We start from the raw sequence: 21956 nt of genomic DNA, 5'->3' as shown, positions 1-21956 counted from the left end.
GAGCAACAGTGAGAAAGCTCTTCGATTAAGAGCAGAGACGGAGCCGCAGGATCTTTTTCGGAAATATTGACGGGGCCGAAGATTCTTCCCTTCGCTTTCACTGTCTGCATTTTTTTCGTGTGAAAAAAAAATGATGGAGACAGAACCTTTTCACTCAGAGGAGTAGAAACGCCAGACCCTTTCATCCAAACAGCTACCTGGACACCCTCCAATTGAACACTGCTGCCACATCTTAAAACTTTCCATACACTTTCCCCCCTTCGATCCCAACAGGGCCCAGAAAAGTTGTCCCGTCCCGGAATCTCATGAACTGTGCCTTTGAAACTTCAAAGTGAAATCCTTTATCTAGCTGCACTTGGACACCCTCCAATTGAGCACTGCTGCCACATTTTTGGGACTGACCTCCATCCAATATACAAAAAGTCCAAGCTATACGTACGAAAGCTTTCAATTATGGAACGCCCTGACTGGCCATGCAGGCGCAACTGGCCCGGTCACTACACAAACTTCCTACTAATAAAATAAAAAGGACGTTTTCGCAAGCAAAAGAAGCATGTAGGTCCCACCACCAGGCACAGTAGCCCCCACCCGGGGTCCACGGACGCAACGCAAGCAGTGATCGCACTGCAGTGACAGTGCATCCGTCGCCCCGTCGTCCGTCCCTCATGACATAGACCCTTATCTGCAGATCTCGCGAAGAAAGATCCCGTGCCTACAGAAATGCCCATTATTAACCCAACAACTAGTCGCTCGTCGGCGCTCGCAACTGGGGAAGGCCGCACCCGCCGGCCGCACAATCCAACCTCCTCGTCCTTCCCGTCCCGGGCGCCACCGGCTAGTAAGTGACAGCACCGTCCGAGCGTCGCCGTCCTTTACTTTACTTAACCAGCGAGCTGACCAGCTGAGGAGGAGCAGGACGGCGCCCCACCCCCACAGGATTTCTCTCTCGTCCACCACCAGCTGAGCTCATCAGGTCGGCGTCTCGTCGCTAGCTGCCGCGAGCAAGACGTACAGGTGCGCGTGCGTGCGGCGGCGAGGATTCGATTGGATTGGAACCGTACGTCGCCCGTCGGTCCAGTCGTCGTCGATGGGGATCCACCTGCTGGCGTTCGTGGCGGCGAGGGGCTTCCTGCAGGTGTTCCAGGTGTCGGCGCCGCTGCTGTGGCCGCTCAACCTCTGGCTGCCGCTGGCTCGCCACCTGCCCGAGGCCTGCGCCGCCTTCTACGACGCCCTCGTCTCGCACGCGGGCCGCCTGCGCGCCACCGTCCGGCGACACCGACGCGACAGCGGCAGCCGGAGGGCCCTCGACGAGTACCTCCGCAACGCCACGATGCTAACCCTCTCGGACTGAGAGACTGCTGAGCCGAGAGCGGCCAGTATCGGCGGCGGGCGTGCACAGCCTGCCGCCGGCGCCGCCGCTGCAAGGGCGGCGCGCGTGTGGGGCTCGTTTTCCACCTGTGTGTAGCTATAGCTAGGATCTGTTATCTCCGTTTGTTTCTTTTTTTTTTTCCTTCGCTGTTCTTTTTGCTGCTTTTCGGTGCTTAGTAGCTTGTACTTGCTAGCATCTCAAGATTGAGCATTGAGGAGCTCCGTGTGGTAAATTTTGTAATGCTCATCTGTAACTGAAGAACAAACCCATTTTAATCGGCATCGAGCTTACCGTTATGTTAGTTTGTTCTCTTTCTTGCAACCACAGAATGCCGATATTTTGTGGAGAAATGAACAAAGTTCACATAAACGCTATGAATGCCGTACCCGCTCAATTAAGGAGAAAACAACAAGATCAAGGATTACCTGCGCAGGCGTTGGGACGTTTTATTCGTCGCCAACTAAGCGTACAAATCGCATGCGTCGAATGACAGTCAGACAGTGGCCACCATTGCCCACTGTCCATTGTCTTGTACGAGTACGTGTACCAGTACTACCTTCACCTAAAAATACTATATAATTTTAATCCATTTTTTCAAGTTTGACCAAATATTAATATACTGAGTGGAATTATATTTTCACTCTATATACAATTATAAATACGCATATTATTTGTAATAAATCGAATTGAGGATAAGATAATTTGATTTGGACAAGATTTAGAGAGAGTGTTTTTGTGTGTGTGTGTGTGTGGGGGTGGGGGTGGGGGGGGGGGGGGGGGGGGGAGGGGGGGGGACGACGTAGGTAGCCTCTGGATGTCACTCGCGATTTTCTTTCCAACGACCAATGCAGATTTCACGATTTGTTGGCCGCATCTATTCCTAGTTTTGCTATATCAATTGCGCCTGTTTTTTTTTTAAAAAAAAACTAATTGCGCCTGGTTTTGATCAGGATGCAAACCAAACACAAGCAAAAAAAAAAAAGATGGTTAGTTCACGGAAAAGTGGCGCCAGCTGGGTTGTCTCTTATATTGGAAAAAGTCTACTTAACCCTCTACCTATCATACTTGATCTACTTCACCCTCCAACTATGAAACCGTCTGTTTTACCCCCTGAACTATCTAAAACCATCTGTTTTACCCCCTGGGGTTTTTTTAGCGGCGGTTTTGCTACAGTAACAGCGGGTTTGCTACAGTACCTGCGTTTTGAATTTTTTTATTTTCGGTGAATTTTTTAAAAATCATAGTAAATCATAGAAAAATCATAAAATGAAAAATCTAATTTTATTGGACTCCACATGAGTAGATCTACATAGTGAATATATAATACGGTGTACTTTAGTACAAAATTTTTATTGTAGCCTTAGATTAATTGGAAAATCTAATTTTGTCTGTAATTAATTGGAATAATTCATAGCTGCAGCTTCTATGGTCCAATTGTGGTGAAATTTTTATGGTACGCTAATTATTGTATGCTTGAACTATAGTAAAAATTTCGTACTCATTGGACTATGTATAACTTAGTTATAGATAAATTCTAATTAATTACAGACAAAATTGGATTTTTCAATTAATCTAAAGCTACAAAAAAAATTGTACTAAAGCATACCGTATTATATATTCACTGTGTAGATCTACTCATGTGGAGTCCAATAAAATTAGATTTTTTATTTTATGATTTTTCTATGATTTTTCAAAAATTCGCCGAAAATAAATAAAAAGAAGGAAATTCAAAACCACGGGCACTGCAGCAAAGCCACCGTTACTGTAGCAAACTCGATGTTACTGTAGCAAAACCGCCGCTGAAAACCGCCCAGGGGGTAAAACAGACGGTTTTAGATAGTTCAGGGGGTAAAACAGACGGTTTCATAGTTGGGGGATGAAGTAGACCAAGTATGATAGGTGGTGGGGTTAAGTAGACTTTTCCCTCTTATATTATACCAAAACATAGTGATCATCAATGTCTACGTAGGACCAAAATACTCATGCGAACCATATTCGGCAGGCAAATAATCACCGCATGGAGACACTGAAAGATAAGTAAATAAAATAGAATAAAACTCACTGTGGGTTCATAAACCCGGAGTCCCTCGGAGACCGGCTTCCACGCCAGGGCTCGGCCTAGGAGGATGGTCTTTTTTTTTCTTCTAGACCGGCCCGAGAGTCTAAATTCAACAGACCGGAGCACTCGCTTCAGGCCCTGGCCGCCTTCGGTCCATCTTTCCTACTGGAGCACTAGCTCAGGCTCAGGCCAACTCCGAATGGCCTCTCCGATCGGAGCGCTAGCGTCAGGCCCCGGCCACCTTCGCACGGCCTCCACTCGGAAAGCCTAACCCGAGGACCGCCTCTGACCCCGTGTCTCCGACCGGGGTTCATAGAAAACCCTGCCCATCGCTATTCTCCGACTGGCGCGCCAGAACTGATTGGGGCCATCCAACCGGGGACGCCCGCTCGGAAAGAACCAGAAGGCGTACGAAGGAAGGCAAGACGGGGCTCGCAAGTCAAACCACGGCACCAGGGACCATACCCTGTGGAACAGTACTTTACAACCGCCCTGCTATAAACAGTATTGTAGGCGCCAACGTTTACCTCTACAGTATTGTAGGCGCCGGTCAAAACACCCATACAGTAAGACCCCCCATGTGCCTCTGGGCATCAACAGTATTGTGGGCGCCGGAATTCACCGTACCAGGTGAATGTGGTAAAGCCATGCCTCCAGTCGGCGAGACAGCATTTTTGCCGGTACCAACGTCCTCCAGTCTTGAAGAAAGCAGCTCAACCTGCCACATGTACCTGACATTTTGCAGTAACATCAACAGTATTGCGGGTGCCCACCATTATCCTGTCCCCGTCGACGTGGGCAACAAGGCTTAGAAACGTCCGTACTCTCTCTCTCTTTCACTTTTAAAGCCATCCCCTTCTTATATAAAAGGGGATGTGCTCCCTCCAAAACACAAGCAGTTAACCCAAGTCGACTTCTTTAAGTCCAGATTCATTAGATCGATAACTCGCAACCCCTCAAGCACACACTTGGACACTTCGTTCATAGCATAGCTCCTGTCGATCTCGGCCCTTCCGACCAGACCGATCGGACACCCCATCTCTCTCTCTCTCTCTCTCTCTCTCTCTCTCTCTCTCTTTTGTAACCCCACTGTCATTGAGTGCTAGGCCACCTCCGATTACAACGTACAACAAAACTACAAATATTTACTAGTTGGTCACTTTCTGTACCGACACTCACGGAATCACCGGCAGGTAAATAATCACCACATGGAGACACTGGAAGACAAGTAAATAAAATGGAATAAAATGGGAAGAGAATTATGGGAAGAGAAAGTAATTTATTGGAATATCACCTGCAATGATCATGATCGTGATCCAAATCTCATTCGTCGTCCTTCGCGTTGCGTGTTGACAACAAATATTTTTTTTCCAAAAAATAAATTGTTGCCATGCCTCATGCGGGCTAGGATATTATAAGTCCGAGTATACATGTTTTAGGCAAGGTAGAGCATGGATAAATTCAATTCGATGCATAGCAATAAATTTTTAGCCTTTGAGGCAACTGAAGTTTATCGTAACTCTCAGACAACAAGCTCCAAGCCTAGCTTTTATTTCAGATTCATTACCATAATGAATGTGTTTCTAGACATTACAACTAAAACATATGGATTGTCAACATCTACCCGACAGGACCAAAACACTCACGCGATTCATATCCGGTAGGCAAATAATCACCGTATGGAGACACTAGAAGGCAAGTAAATAAAATAAAATAAAACTCATGGAATCACCGGCAGGCAAATAATCATCGCAAATAAAAACTAATTGCGCCTGGTTTTGGTCAGGATGCAAACCAAACACAAGAAAAGGAAAAAAAGATGGTTAGTTCACGGAAAAGCGGCGCTAGCTGGGTTGTTGATAGAATAAAGAATGTTACCCTTTTTCTAGGATCAGCGCATGCTAGCTGGTCTCCTTTGTTCAAGGGCCGACAGACTGGCCCACTGGCCCCTGGCCCTTGGCCCGCTAGGCCCATCTGGTAAATGTGGGGTCCAGAGTCCTGACAGTAATTACGTGCGGGTCACTCAACGAAGCATCATTAGGCGTGGGAAGGTTTCCTTTTTCAAATCACTGAAACTCTGTGCCGTGATGATCGGATACGGCCGGGCAGGTTCGACGTCGACTCGGCAGCGTTGCGGACCGCAACGCAACGCAACGCTCTACAGGCCAAGCACGTCACCGTCCCTTTCATCGGACGATTGTTCAGCCTGTTCGTTTGGCTGTGACTCATCGTAAATGATTATAAATTTTTAATTAAAATAGTATTTTTTTCTCACATAAATCACCCAAACAGTATTTCTTCGGAACCCGCGACGATACCCGCTGGAAACCATTTTCAGCGCGGTGAGCGTGTCCTGTAGGTCTGTGGCGGCACTGAAGGCGACGGCTCCCCGAATGGCGTGTTGACAACGGGGCAGGGCGTGCCAGCAAGGATTGCCGGCTCGCAGGTCGCAGCCCCGCAGGAGGCAACACCGCCATCACCATCAACGTACTATCGGCAAGTGGCAACAAAGGAAAAATCGGCATTCCCATTATTTTTTCCTTCGTCGTACTGTACTTTGCTGTACTAATACGCTTCATTTTTTTTCTTAATAAACAAAAAGGGAAGAAAGTACAGTTCAGTTGTATGTTGTGGTATAGGAGTACGTATCAGCTAAGTACTTGCACGCCACAGTTATTTATGCGTTTCGGCTTTTGGATTAGCTGGAGGAAGCTGCTCAGTTGTGTTCAAGTCTCGACCTAACATTAGTACTCGTGTTTTTCTAGATGTATTCCACTTCCACAAGTCATATTTCTCTAAATTTGTTTATAATAAACACATCACGATATATTTGCTTTAATAAATTCTCTATATATGAAATAGGTCTTGATAGCATATTTATTTGAACTTTGATGACGTCAGTTTAATTTATTTCCAACAAACTAAATTGCTGATATTGATGGAAGTTTAGTTTCAGTTAAGGTAAAAATGAGTTGAACTAGAATTTAGAATCGCGAGCACCATAATAAAACTAATTTTTTTTTACGTAGTTTATAGGGCGATGCTGTTTAATTCCTTCCTAAATAAATAAATTAGATCCTTAAATTTCTGGGCCCTAGCTAAAACACAACAAGTACGTCATAAAGAGGCTCGCGTGCAGCACAACTGGACGAGCAATGCTGCCGATGCAGCACGATGCAGACTCACCGACAGCCAAAGGGCCAACATTCCTCGTCATTATCGACCGCCCCTACGATCTCTTGATGCTTCGCACACGTACAAACTGTACTGTTTCTCTTTGACAAAGCACCAGCACATACTAGTGGAAACATATACTCTATGCAAAACTCACAGATCAGGTATAGCTCTGTCTACCTAATGCAGGCAAATTAAAACTCTAAAACATATAAAAGTAGAAACCAGTTTGACGCTTCAGTAGTTCAGAATGATGAGTCGGACCCTCGTAGACACGCAACTTATTATCAGCCCGGCTTATCATGGTAATGTTTTACTCTCACGACAAAATAGCATCAGCCAGCTTATTATCAGCCGTAAAAACTATCAGTCGAACAGCTTGTTAGTCTAAAGAGATCACCCAGTTAAGGCTTCAAGGATAATTAATCACCATCTATCCGGAAAGCCAAAGGGAGGCAAAATGAAAGAGCGGCTCCTCGCGGCGGGAGGGGTCGGCAGTTGGCACTCGGCACATCCACTCCATGGAGGCACTAGAAGCAGATCGAACAACGCTGCGAAACGACCATGCGTGCCGTATATGAATGTATGATTGGGTGGGCGCTCACTGCTCAGGGAATGCACGCGAGGTCGATGCTTTTGCGGTTTTGCCTGTCGAGCAGGTTGGCTTGAATTTGATATGATGCCCGATGTCTCCACCACCAACTTGTCACTTGTGTGGTGGCCTTGCCGTTGTGGGGACGGAAGACACAGTGCAAATATCTGATCTGATGAATTCCTCCATATATAGCCCCTGCACTGCAAATCTGCAACTGTCTGTCTCCTTCCTATCTACTACCCATTAAGGTTGTGTCTGGACGCTTATGTATCCATGTCAATCTACGTGTGTCCAAGTAAAATTGAACTAAATTCTATTTCATTACACGCCAACACACGTGGATTACGGTGGATACACATGCATCTGAACAAAGTCTAATGCTACCTGACTACTAGGTTTCAAGGCCGTAATATAAACGTAATGCAAATGGGATCTGTATACGGCGCTAGTGGTTCCAGACAATGGAAACCTTGATTTGTTTGTTTCGCAACCACGCAAGGGAGCCAGGCGACGGGATCGGTTAGCGCCAGGTGGTGGGTGGTAATTATATTTCATAGGCTCGTAATGGGTCACGGTGTTATCAGTTACTGAGTATGCGAACCAAACAGCAAGGAGCGCAAACATATTACGGCGTGAACGGGTAACGGGCCACAGACCCCCAACCAAACGGCACCTAATATTCACCCCAGCCGTCTGCAGGCGATTTATAATTTGTGTGAAGTGCTTAGCCGGAAGCTTTCCAGCTGTATCATCATGTGAAGAAGAGAACAAAGCTTTATGGTTTCTGCGATTTGTTTATGAGTGCTACTGGCCCCCGGTGATCTAGCCCGACATCTGATGAGCCTCAACCTTATCCATCGCTGAAAATGATGTAGCCTCAATCCACAGAAATCGCTACTAAGAAAACGATTTGCGACAACGTCTTCCTTTCTTTATAGAGGCGGCTGAGCCATCCTTACAAATGGATTTGTAGGGACGGCCGGTGTTATCAGCCGCCCCTACAAATGACTCGATTTATAGGAGCGGCTCTATATCCAGCCGCCCCTACAACAATATTGAACTGCCCCTACAAATAGACGCCGAGTATTAAAAATTAAGCATTAAAATTAAAATTTTGTAAACGACCTTGGATGGAGAAACAACCAAAATGAAAGTTGTAGATCTCGAAAAATTATGAAACTTTGTAGTTGACACCTTCTTTATTTGAAATTATCTTGTCAAAGAAAACTACGTTTGAATTTCTAAAAAAATGAAATTTTAATTTTTTAAACGACCTCGGATGAACAAACAATAAAAATAAAAGTTGTAGATCTTGAAAAGTTATGAAACTTTATAGTTGATATCTTTCTCATTTGAAATCATCTTGTCATGGAAAACTACGTTCAAATTTCTCAAATTTGAAATTCAAATTTTATAAGTGACCTCGGATAGAGAACTACCAAAATAAAAGTTGTAGATCTCGAAAAGTTATAAAACTTTATATTTGACAACTTTTTCATTTGAATTAGTTTAGGGCCTTAAACAATCAATTTATGCTCAATTTTGTATAATATGTGGGGAACCAAAATAGACTGTAGATACAAGCGATCGTGAGGTGCAGTGGTAGAGGAGTTTGCGCGTGAGGGAGAAGTTGCGGGTTCAAATCCCGGCCGACGTAAAGTGTGCAAAAATCATGAAAAAACATTGCAACCATAAAGTGGGTGTGTGGCTGCTGATGGGGACCTCCTCGGATTAAAAAAAATTGCTATTATTTGCCCCTTTTTGTGATTTCTGGAAATTGGTTTATTGGAATGGCTCAATATCTGGCCAATCACCTCTACAAATCGATGATTTATAGTCATGGTTTAACAGAGACATCTGCCAAAACCGATGCTATAGACTATCTGCAGCCGCCCCCTACCAATGCAATCTGACGTAGTGAATGGAACTGTCCTGTGGCAGCGCGCAAGTGGATGAATAGGGTAAGCCGTTAGCCGTACGTCAGTGGTAAGTCGGCACAACCGATCGACCGGGTCACTTTGTCACTCCCAAAGACACCACACACACAAAAGAAAACAACTCTACGCCCCTTGTTTAGTTCAAGAAATTTGGATTTTGGGTCTACTGTAGCACGTTCGTTTTTATTTGGCAAATATTGTTCAAACATGGACTAATTAGGTCCAAAACGTTCGTCTCGCAATTTCCCACCAAACTGTGCAATTAGTTTTTCTTTTCATCTACATTTAATGCTCCATACATGGGCCGCAAACATTCGATGTGACAGGTACTGTAGCAACTTTTTGGAAATTAGGGTGTAACTAAACAAGGGCTATGTGTAGCTAGCTGATGGTTATAGACAACAATCGTAAAAAAAAAACTCGACCTGTGGGGATAAGATTGTCTCCGGGCATTATGCTTAAGAAGAAGATCTTCTCATGTAGGACGTATGTTTTGGCGTGGGGCAAATGGGGGGATTTTTTTTCAACGCGCAGTACACCTTCTCTAGCCAACAAATCCGCCCACGACAGAGTTCGAACTCTGGCCGGTAACCAACTGGTCAAGCGTTCGCTTGCATAGACAACAGTCGTCGTAGCTAAATTGCTAAAACAGGTCTCTATGCATGTTCTTTTAAAGCGATTTCATGTTAAATTAATCACATGCGATGTCAACCATTTTCGAAGAGAATAGTATAAGAGAAGAAAGGTAACTCATATTTCTCTGTGTAGCCTGTACCAAAAAGTGTCATTTTGATTCCGCTCTAAAGTCAAATTATCTTAATTTTTTGTACTTCTCCTATTTATCACGTGCCCTTTTTTTTTTGCTGTTCAGACCACGTACAATTTTATCATTGTTTGACTATAACAAATTTATGAATTAGCAACTCCCTCATTTTACGAAAAAACTAACAATATTATTACTAGGAAATATATTTCATGATCCATTTTATTGACATTTATTTATACCATAAATATTAATATATCTTTTTATAGATTTGAACAAAACACGGTCGACTTTATGTTTACGACGGAAAGAGTATCAGATAGGCTACCTCAACAATCCATATCAGTTATCACTGATCATGGTACGCTGTTGACGTAAAAGAAGAGAGAACCTGGCGGTACCACTTGCTCTAGATATGCTTTAATTGTTTATTATTACTTCCTCAATTCCTAAATTATAAGTTATTCTAATTTTTTTAGAGAGTCAGAGATCTCAAATTTGACTAAAATCATAGAGAATTACAGAGATTTATGACATTAAAATGATACTTATTTAGTATCGTAAATGTAGTTTAGGACGGAATGAGTACTGATGACGGATGGGTGTAATACAGTGTTCCATTCCAAAAAAAAACTGTGTTCCAAAGTAGGAGTACACGTCAGAACCAACCGTAGGCAGGGTGCTTTCTTATCCAGAAGCAGCGAAAACCCCGGGCCCGCCCTTTGCCCAAAACCAGCGCCTAGTCCTAGTCAGCCGGTGGCTCCCCTCGTTGGGTTGCCGCTAGCTCGCAACTGGGGAAGGCCGCAACCCCCTCGGCCCCCGGCAGCGGCTGCCCCCACCACCACCACGGCACCACCAGCGTGGCAGCGACATTGCCTGCCGTCCTGGGGCTGTCCTTTGCCTACTTAACCCGCGAGGACACGCCGCGCTCCGCAGGCGAGCTCAAGCTGGGATTGGCCCGTCCGCACTCCGCAGAACAAGTGCACGCGACCGGGCAACATTTCCCGCTGCTGCTGTCAACAAGAGACGACGACGACAGCCACCGTACCAAGGCGATCGAGCTCCGGCCGGTGCTGGATTCGACTTCGACCTCGACGATGGGGTTCCACCTGCTCGCGTTCGTGGCGGCGAGGGGGCTGATGCAGGTTTTCAACCTCTCGGCGCCGCTCAACCTGCGGCTGCCGCTCGCGCGCCACCTGCCGGAGGCCTTCGCCGTCCTGTACGGCGTGCTCGCGTCTCACGCCGCGTGGCTCAACGATGCTCTGGCGCGCGGCGCCGCCTGGCGGCACAGCGGGAGCCGCGGCGGCGTCGACGAGTACGTCCGCTACGCTATGCTCAGCATCTCCGACTGACGCACCGATGACGGACGACGAGTCGACGACGGCCAAGGCGCACCCGTCCCTGCGCGAGGGCGCTACCCGCGTGGTGTGTCCGTCGTGCTCGTGATGGCAAGTAGTGCATGCCGCCCTTTGCTAGCTTAGCTTAGGATCTCTTCTCCCCCCTTGTGATCTTGTCCATTGCTCGCTGGTTTGGTTAGTTTCTTCTTGTTCGTAGCAAGATTTTTGATAGCATCCAAAAGATTTGGGAGATTGTTGTAACATGCAACCATGTTTGGTAAATACGTACAGGAGTGAATTTTGTCAGAATTTTGCATTGTTCGGCGAGTTAATTTCCTCATCGGTTCGAAATATATAATGATGGCCTCCATCTCTTTGAGCATGGCTAGCTCCTCGGGTCGAGAAAGGGCAACACATAATCGCCTCTGACAGGGACCAGAAAGACGCTGGGAAACGACGATGCGCCGCCCGTATGCATGTACTCCGGCCCATGTAGGATACCACATGGATATGATGGACCGAGAAAATGCAACTCCGTTGGACTGGACTGCGAAGTTGGTGCATGTGGATTGTTCTTCACCTACCTTTTCCTCAGCTCCAACAACGGATGGATGCAGTGTGGCCTGTGGGGGCTCAAATGTCAAATCTTGTGCAAATACCCGACCGACGATCCTGCACTGCACCTTGCTTTGTGATCTGTACACGCAATATATGTACACTGAAAAATCAATTGTATCTTCGAATATAGTGTTGCTTAGATCTACACCCAAGCGACAAAATATAGAACACATGCATTAGTTTTTTATACTGCTGGACCCAGGTGTGCGTATCTATAAAAGACTATAAATTTGAGGCGGGTCACGTCGAATTACTGTTCATCCGACGCGCACACAGGCTCGCATCGCTGTATGTGAACAGTACGGATCACAATGAACAGTACGGATTACCAACCCTTTTTTCTCTCTCTACTGTTGCCCGCGCGAAGCTCGGGGTTTATATATAATCTGGTACAGCATGTGAGATGCTGACTTATCCGTTCCTGTTGAAAATTAAAAGACGTGCATGCGTTTCTCTCCCATCTAGAGTAGTGAAAATATAAAACTGGGAATTCTTCTACCTCGTTCTCTCTCGGAGCCTGCAGCCTGCTTGACCAAGAACATCATGCGCAAGCTGCACCCCGGTCAAGAGGGTTAACGGGGTAGAAGAGTCTTCTAAACCAGCTGCTCCATATACATTTAACAGAGACTAACTGCAACTACAAGACCAACGCACCACGTCATCTCTCCGTCCATATCTCGTCCTCCTCGTGCTCGTCCATGGTCTTTGTTAGACACCGATGCCTAGCTACTCGGAGTTGTTTCTTCACGAGAACCATTTCTTGTGAACCAACCAACAAAATATTATATAGATTTTGGTGAAGAATAGAACAGAGAAAAAAATAATTTTTATTTACACTACCAACTAGATCTAAAAAAACATAGGGATTTGCTAAAATTTAGGTGCATGAATTTTAGTTTCTTTTCATACGACGGTTATTACATATATTTTATATTAAAATTGCAGATTTTGTTTTGCAATTTGTGTATTTGCAATTTTTGGTACCGAGAATAAGACCCGATAGACAAAACCACAAGCCCAATAAAATCCGATTTCTATCTACACAAAAATAATTAACAATTTACAATTATTTCTATCGGTGGACAAAGACAAAAACATGTTATGACACAAAGACAAATAACATATTATAAATTTACTTGTACTAGTTGGTGATACAAAAGTGTTACCTGAAATCATCTTAAAATTCAAACACCTGAAATATAGGAGAAGTGAAAAACATATCGTTTCTTACATCTCAACTCTCCATATTCGATCTCCATCAAATCACTCCATTAAAAAATAAAAACATGGAGCTCTACTGATATCCTAGTCACGCCCACCGTGGAGAGGGATACTAATACTACGCCCACCGTGGAGATGGAAAGAGAGATGCAACAACGACCTTCTCCTACATGCAAGCACATGCAGTAGCGGTGGTGCTGCCGTATAGACTCACTCCAGACAGACGGCGGCGGTTCACATGCTGCTCCTAGGCCTCGCCGTGCCGGCCGTGGCAGCCGGGTTCCTTAAGGCGTTCCGGCTCGCGTTCCTGCTGTGGCCGTTCAACCTCGCGCTGCCGCTGGCACGCGACCTGCCGCGGGCCTGCATCACGCTCCGGGGCATCGTGTCCTTCTACGCCGCCGGCCTGCGGGGCTACGTCGCCGGCGCCCGGCGCGGCGTGCAGCTGCTACAGGCGCGGAGCCAGGGCCAGGGGCAGCAGCAGGACGGCGCCTCCTCCTCGTCATCCTCGGCACGCGGCGTGGCGAGCACGCGCGAGGATGCCGTCGCGCATGCCATGCTCGCCTTCGACGACATCTACTGATCTACAAGGGTCGTGTGTTGCTCTTGGATCGGTTAGGTTAGCTTAGCATGCCACTTCTTGATTCCTTAAAATAGTTTCGTCCTCCAAATATTTTATTTCGTCAGAATTTTCAAGTCCACCTTGTTACGTGGCCATTTTGGTTCTCTCAATTCCTACATACTCTCTTGTCTGAACCTTCTATTCATTTTTGTGCAAAATTTATAATCTGTCGTGCAACGGGGACCCTCTAGTGACATTATACACAAAAAGGTTTGGTGTTCATGACTTGATATTGTTGGGCTCATCGCCAAGCGCGGTCTAGGATGGAGGCCGGCAGCTCATCTTCACCAGGATCAAGCAACACCAATTTGATCGAGATTTTTTTTAAAAAAAATCAAGATTCTCCAACTTCGTCTAAATATATACTAAATGAATACTCCTTACATGATGGATTTAATAAACCAAATTTAATGTAGTTTTTTCAACAAATTTCTTTTGCACTGGGGAAACAAGATCCAAAGCAACGATCCTAAGAAATTCTGAATATATATTGCGAAAAGTATTTAGCACTGTACTCCAGCTTACTCAAATTATGAACGTCGACTATTTGGAAAAAAAAAATGAGAAAAAACACGTGATCTTATTAGATTTTGTAGAAACACGTGGCTCATTAGAATGAAGAGAGATCCTCTCTTTGATTTTTAAGGGCATATTTGGATCCATTAGCCGCTAATAGTTAGCAAGCAAATAGGTCACAACTAATATTAGCTACTATTAGCTAGTTTGGTTCAAAATAGTTGTTAGTTGAGTACTCCGCTAACAATTTGGTAGACTATTAGACCATGTTTGGATGGACTAGGACTAGCGATTAGTTAGGACCAGTGATTAGCTAACTAGTAGTTATAGCTCGCTAAAGTTTAGTCTAGTCCTGTTTGAATTCTCAACTAATTGTTAGTCCGTGATAGCTGGGTTCTATAGATTAGTGAGCTAACAATTAGTTGGGACTTTAGCTGAATTTTAGCTCACCTATTAGAGCCTGTTCGCTTGTCTGAATTCTGGAGGAATCTGAATGGTTTGGAGGAATGCTGGAGGAATTTGTGAGAGAAAAACACTGTTCCAGATAAAAAAATAAGCGGATCAAGCCGGATTTAAGGGCACGCGAACGTGGCCAAGTCCTCCTGTTTGGATGCTCAAGGGCTAAAGTTTAGCAATAGCACAAGGGGACCTGTTTGGATCCAAAGAGGTAATTATTAGCAGGCAACTAACTATTATCTCTTTGATCAAATAGAGCCTAAGTATTTATTCTAGTTTGGGTCACTTTTTTTTAAAAAAAACATAATACTCACGGAAACATAATCTAATAAAAATCAGGCGAGATTCTAATAAAAATTATAGATTTTTGACTTATAGAATAAATTAACGACATGTTATGGGTTTGGATCATGGATGGAATTCTGGCGACCATCCGAGTAGTAGATTTCGCCATTGGAAGTTATCTTGTTTTAATTTATTTCTCGTCCTCTGAACGAAAACTCGAGTTTGAATCATCAATCGTCCATCCTCGAGCTGAAGATTCCTCGTAGCGTCCGCGAAATCATATATCTGAAACCTTGAGACTTCGAGCAGGTAGGCACAGCTGTTCCGGCGATTTGTGTGGACTGTGGACGCAGAACAATCTCCGTCCGCCACCTTGGATCCTGGATGGAACGCGACGCAACCGTACCGCCGGCAAATCACACCAGCGGGCAGCGACGTCGTCGGCACGTCGCCGTCTCGTGCGAAGCGCTAACCCACGAGGGCAGACAGTTCTCTGGGACAGGGAGAGTTGCATTCGAACGGGCGAGACCCATTTCGCTCCCTCTGGCCGCACTCGCGCGCGCGGTCTTCGGCGGCTTGCACGCCGCGTGGCCGCGCGCCGCCTATGCGCGTCGCACCGTCTGGGGCCGCCTAACATGCACCACCACCGCCGCAGGAGCAGCGGGGAATGGGGATGAGCTGATGGGCGATGGCATCGACGAGAGTGACGACCACGCGCGCGTCCGGTCCGCCAAGCATTGCTGCTACTAGGTTTACATCTTGCATTACAAGATTAGGCCGTTGGGGAGCATTTTTTTTATATTGTAATAGCAATGAGTTATTTGTAAATGCATGCAATTGTTTTCCTCCCAAGCATCTTGATCGTCGGCATGAAGAGATGATGACGACGTTACGTTAACGTGTGCTTCTGCATGAATACTGTGCATGTACGGTCGTACAGAGTTACAGACTGATCTGCGTGTGATTATAATAAACATGTATACTACTTTTATTAGTGTGTGCGATGGTGACCAACCAAAGGTTGCGAATTGCGCTGGATTAACGACAGTGTCAGTGGAGGCCAACGTACTTACCCATTTGTTGCGTTATTACGTACTAAGTAACAGTTATTATTATCTCTTAATAGGAATCTTGCTACTAAACCGCGGGCGCCCGATAGGGCCACGTCGCCCGCTAAGCCGAGAGCCGTTGGATCAAGAAAGCGATCTGGTCCGTCCGATTACGGATCGGTTGTGTCTCGTACCTGCTTTATCGTCAAACCAAGCCAACGCGAACCTTGGCGCGCTGATACTTTGCCCGCTCCCACACCTCCCTCCTCCTCCCAGCGTGGGCGGGGTGTGGGCGCGGCGTTCCCGGCGAGGGTGGCGGCCCAAACGGCCCTGGCGACCCTGGCTCGGGCAGGGGTGCGGGTGCGGCGGCCCCCGGCGCGAGGGGGGGGGGGGGGGGGGGGGAGTGCGGGAGTGGCGGCTCCGGCCACCTCAGAGCAGTGGGGGCAGGCACGGCTCCTGCGGCCACCCCGGCGCGGACGTGCGGCTCGGGCACGCCAGCCCTGGCGGCCCCCTCCCACGGCGACCCAGGCGCGGCGTCCCAGGCGGCGCTACAGGCAGCAAAAGGCACGAGCGGCGGGTCGGGCAGACGCCGGAGGTAGGCTAGCAGCGCGACGCTGCGAGCAGGATGCACCACTTTGAATGCTCTTTGATGTGGATCTACGGCAGGTTTGCTCCTTCGTCCTCCTCTCCAGAAGATGAACAGTACAAGCTAATGAGAACTTGCACATTTGTACAAATCCATGCAGAAACTTGTGAAAATCCTAGGAAAATAATTGTAAATCCTAATAATGTGAATTATTATTTTTTGATTCATAACTTTATCCTCTATCCGTGGAAAATATGTTTGCATATGTTACTCTAGCCAAAAAATTCTTTGTTTATTATAATGTGCAGAATTTGATAAATGCAAAACAAAAAATTCCCTAGGGCTCTATAAATTGCAACACCAATTTTATTGGATCTGTTGATGTGGCCTTACCTGGAGAAATGCATATGCACAACCATCTTTGCGTTATAATGATTTATATGCTTTAGTTGCCTTATGTTGTGAAAAATATTAAATTTTTGTAGACATTAAATAGTATATTTGCATTATGTCCTGTTGAATAGTTTGACAAAGGACTACATGTCCTGTACCTATGACTATCATGGTTCCTCACATTTTTTTATAGACTCATACTTTATCAGAGTGGTTTGGTTTTGCAAGTGTAGAACCTAGATAACAGGATTAACTTCTAGCTTAGGTCCTCGAAGCTTGCTTTTCCTGTTAGCTGACACTAGCTTGTATTTTATTGAACTATAGACTGCATCTAAAAATTGATTGCTTCTTGGTGTGATCTTACGTGAATGATTATGGCCCCGTTCGCTTCACCCAAAAAAATAAGTCGAAACACTGTTCCAGCTGATTTGTTGTGAGAGAAAAATACTGTTCCAGCTGAAAAAACAAGCTGAAAAAAACGGATTATAAGAGAAACGAATATGGCCTATTTTTGCCTATGCGATCTTGGGCTTAAGGCATAATAAATCAGAACAAAGAACTTGTATTATGTGTCCTTTGTCAGTTCTATTCTATATGCGGTGAGTGGCTCGGGCCGTGGGAGTATGAGGACCTAGGGTTCACCGGCCTCGGCCTCTGCTTCGACTACAACACGAAGAAGCTATGAAATGGATTTCTAGGATTAGTGGAGGCTTTATGGTGAACCTATGCTGATTGGACTATAAAATATGAGGCTTGCCCTTAGCTCACAAGTTATATCCAGATCATGCTCAGGGTGTCTTCCTTCACGGAACAACGCCACCTCAGATTGTGTGCAATCCTCAAGAGTGGGGAAAGAAATCATTTCCATTTTTCTCTGAATTCCAGGAGGGGGTCACAAACCTCCTGTAAAAAAAACTCTGAATCTTCCTTGCTTCAATCTTTCTTGCGTGCGTGCGTGAGAGGTTCTTTCTTTCTTTTGTACCATGGTCGTTGGCTAATTGATTTCCATTCTACGTAGGTTAGCTGGAATAGGGCATGAGCAAAATGTATTTGATTAATTGATGTTTCATGGATTTCAGTTCTGATTCTATTTTAGTTTTTTTGCACGTGAATTTCACCCCCATATCCTAATTTAGGCATTTGATATTTCTTCTATTCGATGAATTTTCCATGCTCTACTTGCTTGTACCATGCAACTGCTGATGATTGGTTTAATTATGATAAATCGGTTTTGTGCTCCATGCCATGACTCCATCCAGGGGCAATGGTGGAGCAAGCAAAGGGGGCGGCTAATGATGCAGAGCATAGGCAAGCAACTCACCTTCAGCTCACTACCTATGCCAAAGAGATTGTAACAAGTGTTAAGTGGTGATCGTGATTTCTAAAGGTTGACATATGATCTCTTTACTAAAATTAATTTTTTGTCCAATTTGTACTAGCATCTCTAGAGGAGTACAGTCAAGTGTCCACAACATAGGTTGTAAAGTCTCTCTGCTGCCTTTCCTGCTTTTTATATTTCTCAAAGACCATAAACTCACTTTGGAGTTCAGAAAAGATACAATATATTTAAGTACAACCATATTTTATACGTTGATCCTACTTATTTTTCTTCATGTAGTAATTTTTAAGGATTCATCCTACCATGATTTAATGCGATTCTAATTATTTGCAGGAATGTCCATCTCTTTACCTCTTTTGAAATGCCTCCATTTCTAAAATATCATTATGATTGGAATATCATACATTAATGCGTATGCAGTCCTTTCTACTCCATGTTGACATTGCGAGGTAGCCTAATACTGGTAGTTGCGCGACGCGTGCTTATTATTACTAGTATATTGCCCGTGCTAACGCTACGACGACATCTAGGGTAAGTGGGTAACACACATTATACAGGCATTCATCAAATTTGGTAAATCTAAAGCAATCTATTATACTTGATCCATGGTTATTACAGATGTGTCCACCTGTCGCTACAGCTCCGGTAATCCCCAAACTGTTTTAAGATAAGAAGGACCGCCTCCGCCTGGCCATCCTACTGCTTCCTCCTCCTCCCCTCCTAGGCCCCATCCCGGACCTCAAGCGTGCGCTCCCGAACCTCAAGCTCCCTACCTAGCGGACAACCGCCTAGACGGCCGCGTCCCGCCTAGCCTAGGCCTGCTACATCGCGCCACCGTCCTCGTCCTCTCCAGCAACCACCTGACGGGCAGATCCCCGGGTCCCTGCTGCCCCACCTCACATCGCTACCACCTTGACAACAATTCTACGTACAAGCTAGTCGCTGCATCTGCAAGGGATTAGCAATGAATGAGGTGTAAGTTGGCCTAAAAGTTGAGTACACCTTGCCCTTCTGTTTGTAGAACTTCTAATTCCTCAAGAAGCAATGGGAAACAATGTACCTGACATAATTCACCATCCCACAATAACTTGCGCTTATCATGCAGAACAGTCTTTGAGTGGATCAGGCATTGAAGCTTCATATTGAACATTGGTTTAGCTAAGGATATATCAAAGTCTACTTGTGCTATGTGATCTTGCATGTCTAAACGATGTCAGAAGTCAAAGATCAATATTTGGTTTAGGTAAAGGATATGCCAAAGTTTGTATGTGTAAAATAAAAATAATCCTATGTTTCAGAAATCCCAAATTGACAAGACAACACAGAGAATCATAAACCATTTCAAAAACACATCCAAATCCAAAGATTCAAAATAAGAAAAAAAAAAGAGAGAGCCTCTTTATCATTCGCAGGTTCACCAAAAACATTGGTTAGTACTACTTCCAAAATGAAGTTTCTTCGGCAAGATGCCTGCTCAATAAATTTCCATAATTAGGGTATCCCTTGGTTATTTTGATTTAATCCATGATATGATACAAGTTATTATTTGCTACTAATTATTTTCTCCAACTCAAGTGCAATTTCTCAGGTTGCTTTTTACATGCCATATTTTACTGAAATTATCCTCTAAAAAAATGAAACGCAGAATTTTGCCATCACGTATGACTGTATGAGTTATGACATGACGGCATCTTGTTTACCTTCCCACCAACGATGCTCCAAATGCCGTCATCACCCTCTTCGGTTCCATCAGAGCATGAATAGTCAATAGACAACTAAAATGGTGGGTTCTGCAATTCAATGAGAATATCACAAAGTCTGCACTTACACAAGCACAAAATCCGCCATGCCATTAGCTTAGATGAATCACCTTTGCGTATTGTTCTATTATAGTACGTTCCTACTTCCTAGTCTACTTGAACATTACCAGCGCATTTGTATTCCTTAGATACTGAAAAATTTATTCGTAGTCTACTTGAATATTACCAGCGCATTTTTATTCCTTAGAAAAATTTAGACTTCGCTGATTGAAGGAGCCAGTAAACATATCATTCCGGTTGAGTCATACCTCACATATTCATGTTCCCATGAACCCATATCACCTTCAGAGCCCAACAAACGGTATTTCAGGCTCTCATAAAATAAGAAGATGTCTCAGTTCCAGATTCACAGGAACAGCTGAAGATGTCCTTTTTTGTCAAACAAAAAATCTTGTAAATGACAGTAGGAAGAGAACTATTGCGAAAACACATTCTCTTTCTCCTTCAATGGACATTGTCAAATCTAACACTGACAATATGTCAGCCATGTACTTCTGCAAAACAATAAAATGGTGTCATCAGCACTGCACCAAACCAATCTACAACGTACCGAAGCTGGGTGATCCAAAGTGTTCACACATTTCTTAAGGTCGTACTCTGGTATTGTTTAAAAATAGGACTTGAGAGTTCCAAAGTGCGAGAAGAGGAATTTCAGTGGCTTTAGGACTGAAGTCATTGAGCTCGTGGCAGAGCGAATCTCCTGCCTGAAACATATCAATTTTAGTGGCAGCGAAAGGGTTAAGAAACAAGCCGTTGGTTGCACAAAACTACAGGACTGCAGCTGGAGCACTCAATTATCCTTGTCAGACACAAGAAAAATCATCTTAATTTTACACATTATATAGGCAATAAGAAGCATACAACACCACGACGTAGACCTGAACCGGGCGCGGGCAGATTTGTGAAGCGAGCACGGAGAGGTACACTTCGGAAATTTTCATCTCGGCAAGCACATCGCTGTTAATCGCTATGGCCAACTTCAGTATCTAGTCTACACAATCCCTGCTTTGCTACAGCTTCCTCCTCGCATCCACGGATAGACCCTTGGGCGGCATCCGTGGGCAGGGCAATGACCACTTCGTCGGTGGACGAAGGCCCGACGCACGGCGTCGACGGAGGGGTCGGGGTTGGCGGCAGTGTCGAACTCCCAGACCTGGCGGCTGGTGTGGGCGTTCTTCGTGCTGAGGCAGGGGTCTACGCCCTCCCCCGCGATCCGCAGGCGCCACATCCTCCGATCTTGAAATGCACACAGCGGGTTCCGGGGCGGGCAAGGGAGATCCCGATCCGCGGTGGACGACCCTCCCTCCCTCCGTCGCCTCTCCTCTCTTTCCTCTCGCTCCCGCTGCCCGCGGCGCGGGGTGGGGCGCACGACGGGGTGGGCTACGCGTGGTGCGGGCTAGGGCGGGGTGGGCTACGCACGGTGCGGGCTGGGGCTGCGCCGGCTCGAGCAGATCCCACGGAGAAGGCCTTGACGTGGAGGGAGCTCGTGCCGGCCATGGAGGAGAGGAGGTCGCACGAGCTCAGCGGCGCGGCCCCTGGCCCCTTGCGGGCTCACATGTTGGGACTGGCGGCGCGTGCGGCCCTAGCAGGCGCTCGCAGAGGCGACGGCGCGTGCGGGAGGAGAGAGGAGAGGACGATGTTTCAATTTTTTTCGGGGAAAAAATGCCAACCGCGGAATCGAACCGTGGCCGATAGGCGTGGGCGTGGGGGCTGGAGGCGGAGGGAGGAAACGCAGGGCGGGGGGCTGCCGCGGTCTCGCGCGACGCTCGCGGGCAGTCGCTGGGGCAAGGCACGTCCAAAGAAGGAGGACCGTTGGATGT

The 21956-nt window shown here is 45.9% G+C and overlaps 3 protein-coding genes and 1 long non-coding RNA gene across 4 annotated transcripts; 3 read left to right on the top strand and 1 right to left on the bottom strand.

Moving 5' to 3' along the window:
• Nucleotides 1–708: 708 nt before the first annotated feature.
• Nucleotides 709–1668, top strand: LOC136497881 (uncharacterized). Its single transcript, XM_066493761.1, has 2 exons — nucleotides 709–838; nucleotides 916–1668. The coding sequence occupies exon 2, from the start codon at nucleotides 1088–1090 to the stop codon at nucleotides 1349–1351; it is 264 nt and encodes an 87-aa protein (XP_066349858.1). The 5' UTR covers nucleotides 709–838; nucleotides 916–1087; the 3' UTR covers nucleotides 1352–1668.
• A 9166-nt stretch (nucleotides 1669–10834) lies between these two features.
• Nucleotides 10835–11543, top strand: LOC136498222 (uncharacterized). The gene has a single exon (XM_066494168.1). The coding sequence runs from the start codon at nucleotides 10995–10997 to the stop codon at nucleotides 11247–11249; it is 255 nt and encodes an 84-aa protein (XP_066350265.1). The 5' UTR covers nucleotides 10835–10994; the 3' UTR covers nucleotides 11250–11543.
• A 1675-nt stretch (nucleotides 11544–13218) lies between these two features.
• LOC136495322 (uncharacterized) lies at nucleotides 13219–13847 on the top strand. Its single transcript, XM_066491281.1, has one exon. The coding sequence runs from the start codon at nucleotides 13312–13314 to the stop codon at nucleotides 13651–13653; it is 342 nt and encodes a 113-aa protein (XP_066347378.1). The 5' UTR covers nucleotides 13219–13311; the 3' UTR covers nucleotides 13654–13847.
• A 5281-nt stretch (nucleotides 13848–19128) lies between these two features.
• LOC136495426 (uncharacterized) lies at nucleotides 19129–20604 on the bottom strand. The gene is made up of 3 exons (XR_010768996.1): nucleotides 20385–20604; nucleotides 20017–20106; nucleotides 19129–19264 (listed from the first exon to the last, which is right to left on the bottom strand). It is a non-coding gene; the product is annotated as an uncharacterized lncRNA (long non-coding RNA).
• Nucleotides 20605–21956: the final 1352 nt, after the last annotated feature.

The sequence above is a fragment of the Miscanthus floridulus genome, chromosome 12, assembly GCF_019320115.1.
Source record: "Miscanthus floridulus cultivar M001 chromosome 12, ASM1932011v1, whole genome shotgun sequence".
Lineage (NCBI taxonomy): Eukaryota > Viridiplantae > Streptophyta > Magnoliopsida > Poales > Poaceae > Miscanthus > Miscanthus floridulus.
This window is presented reverse-complemented; position numbering and strand designations above follow the sequence as displayed.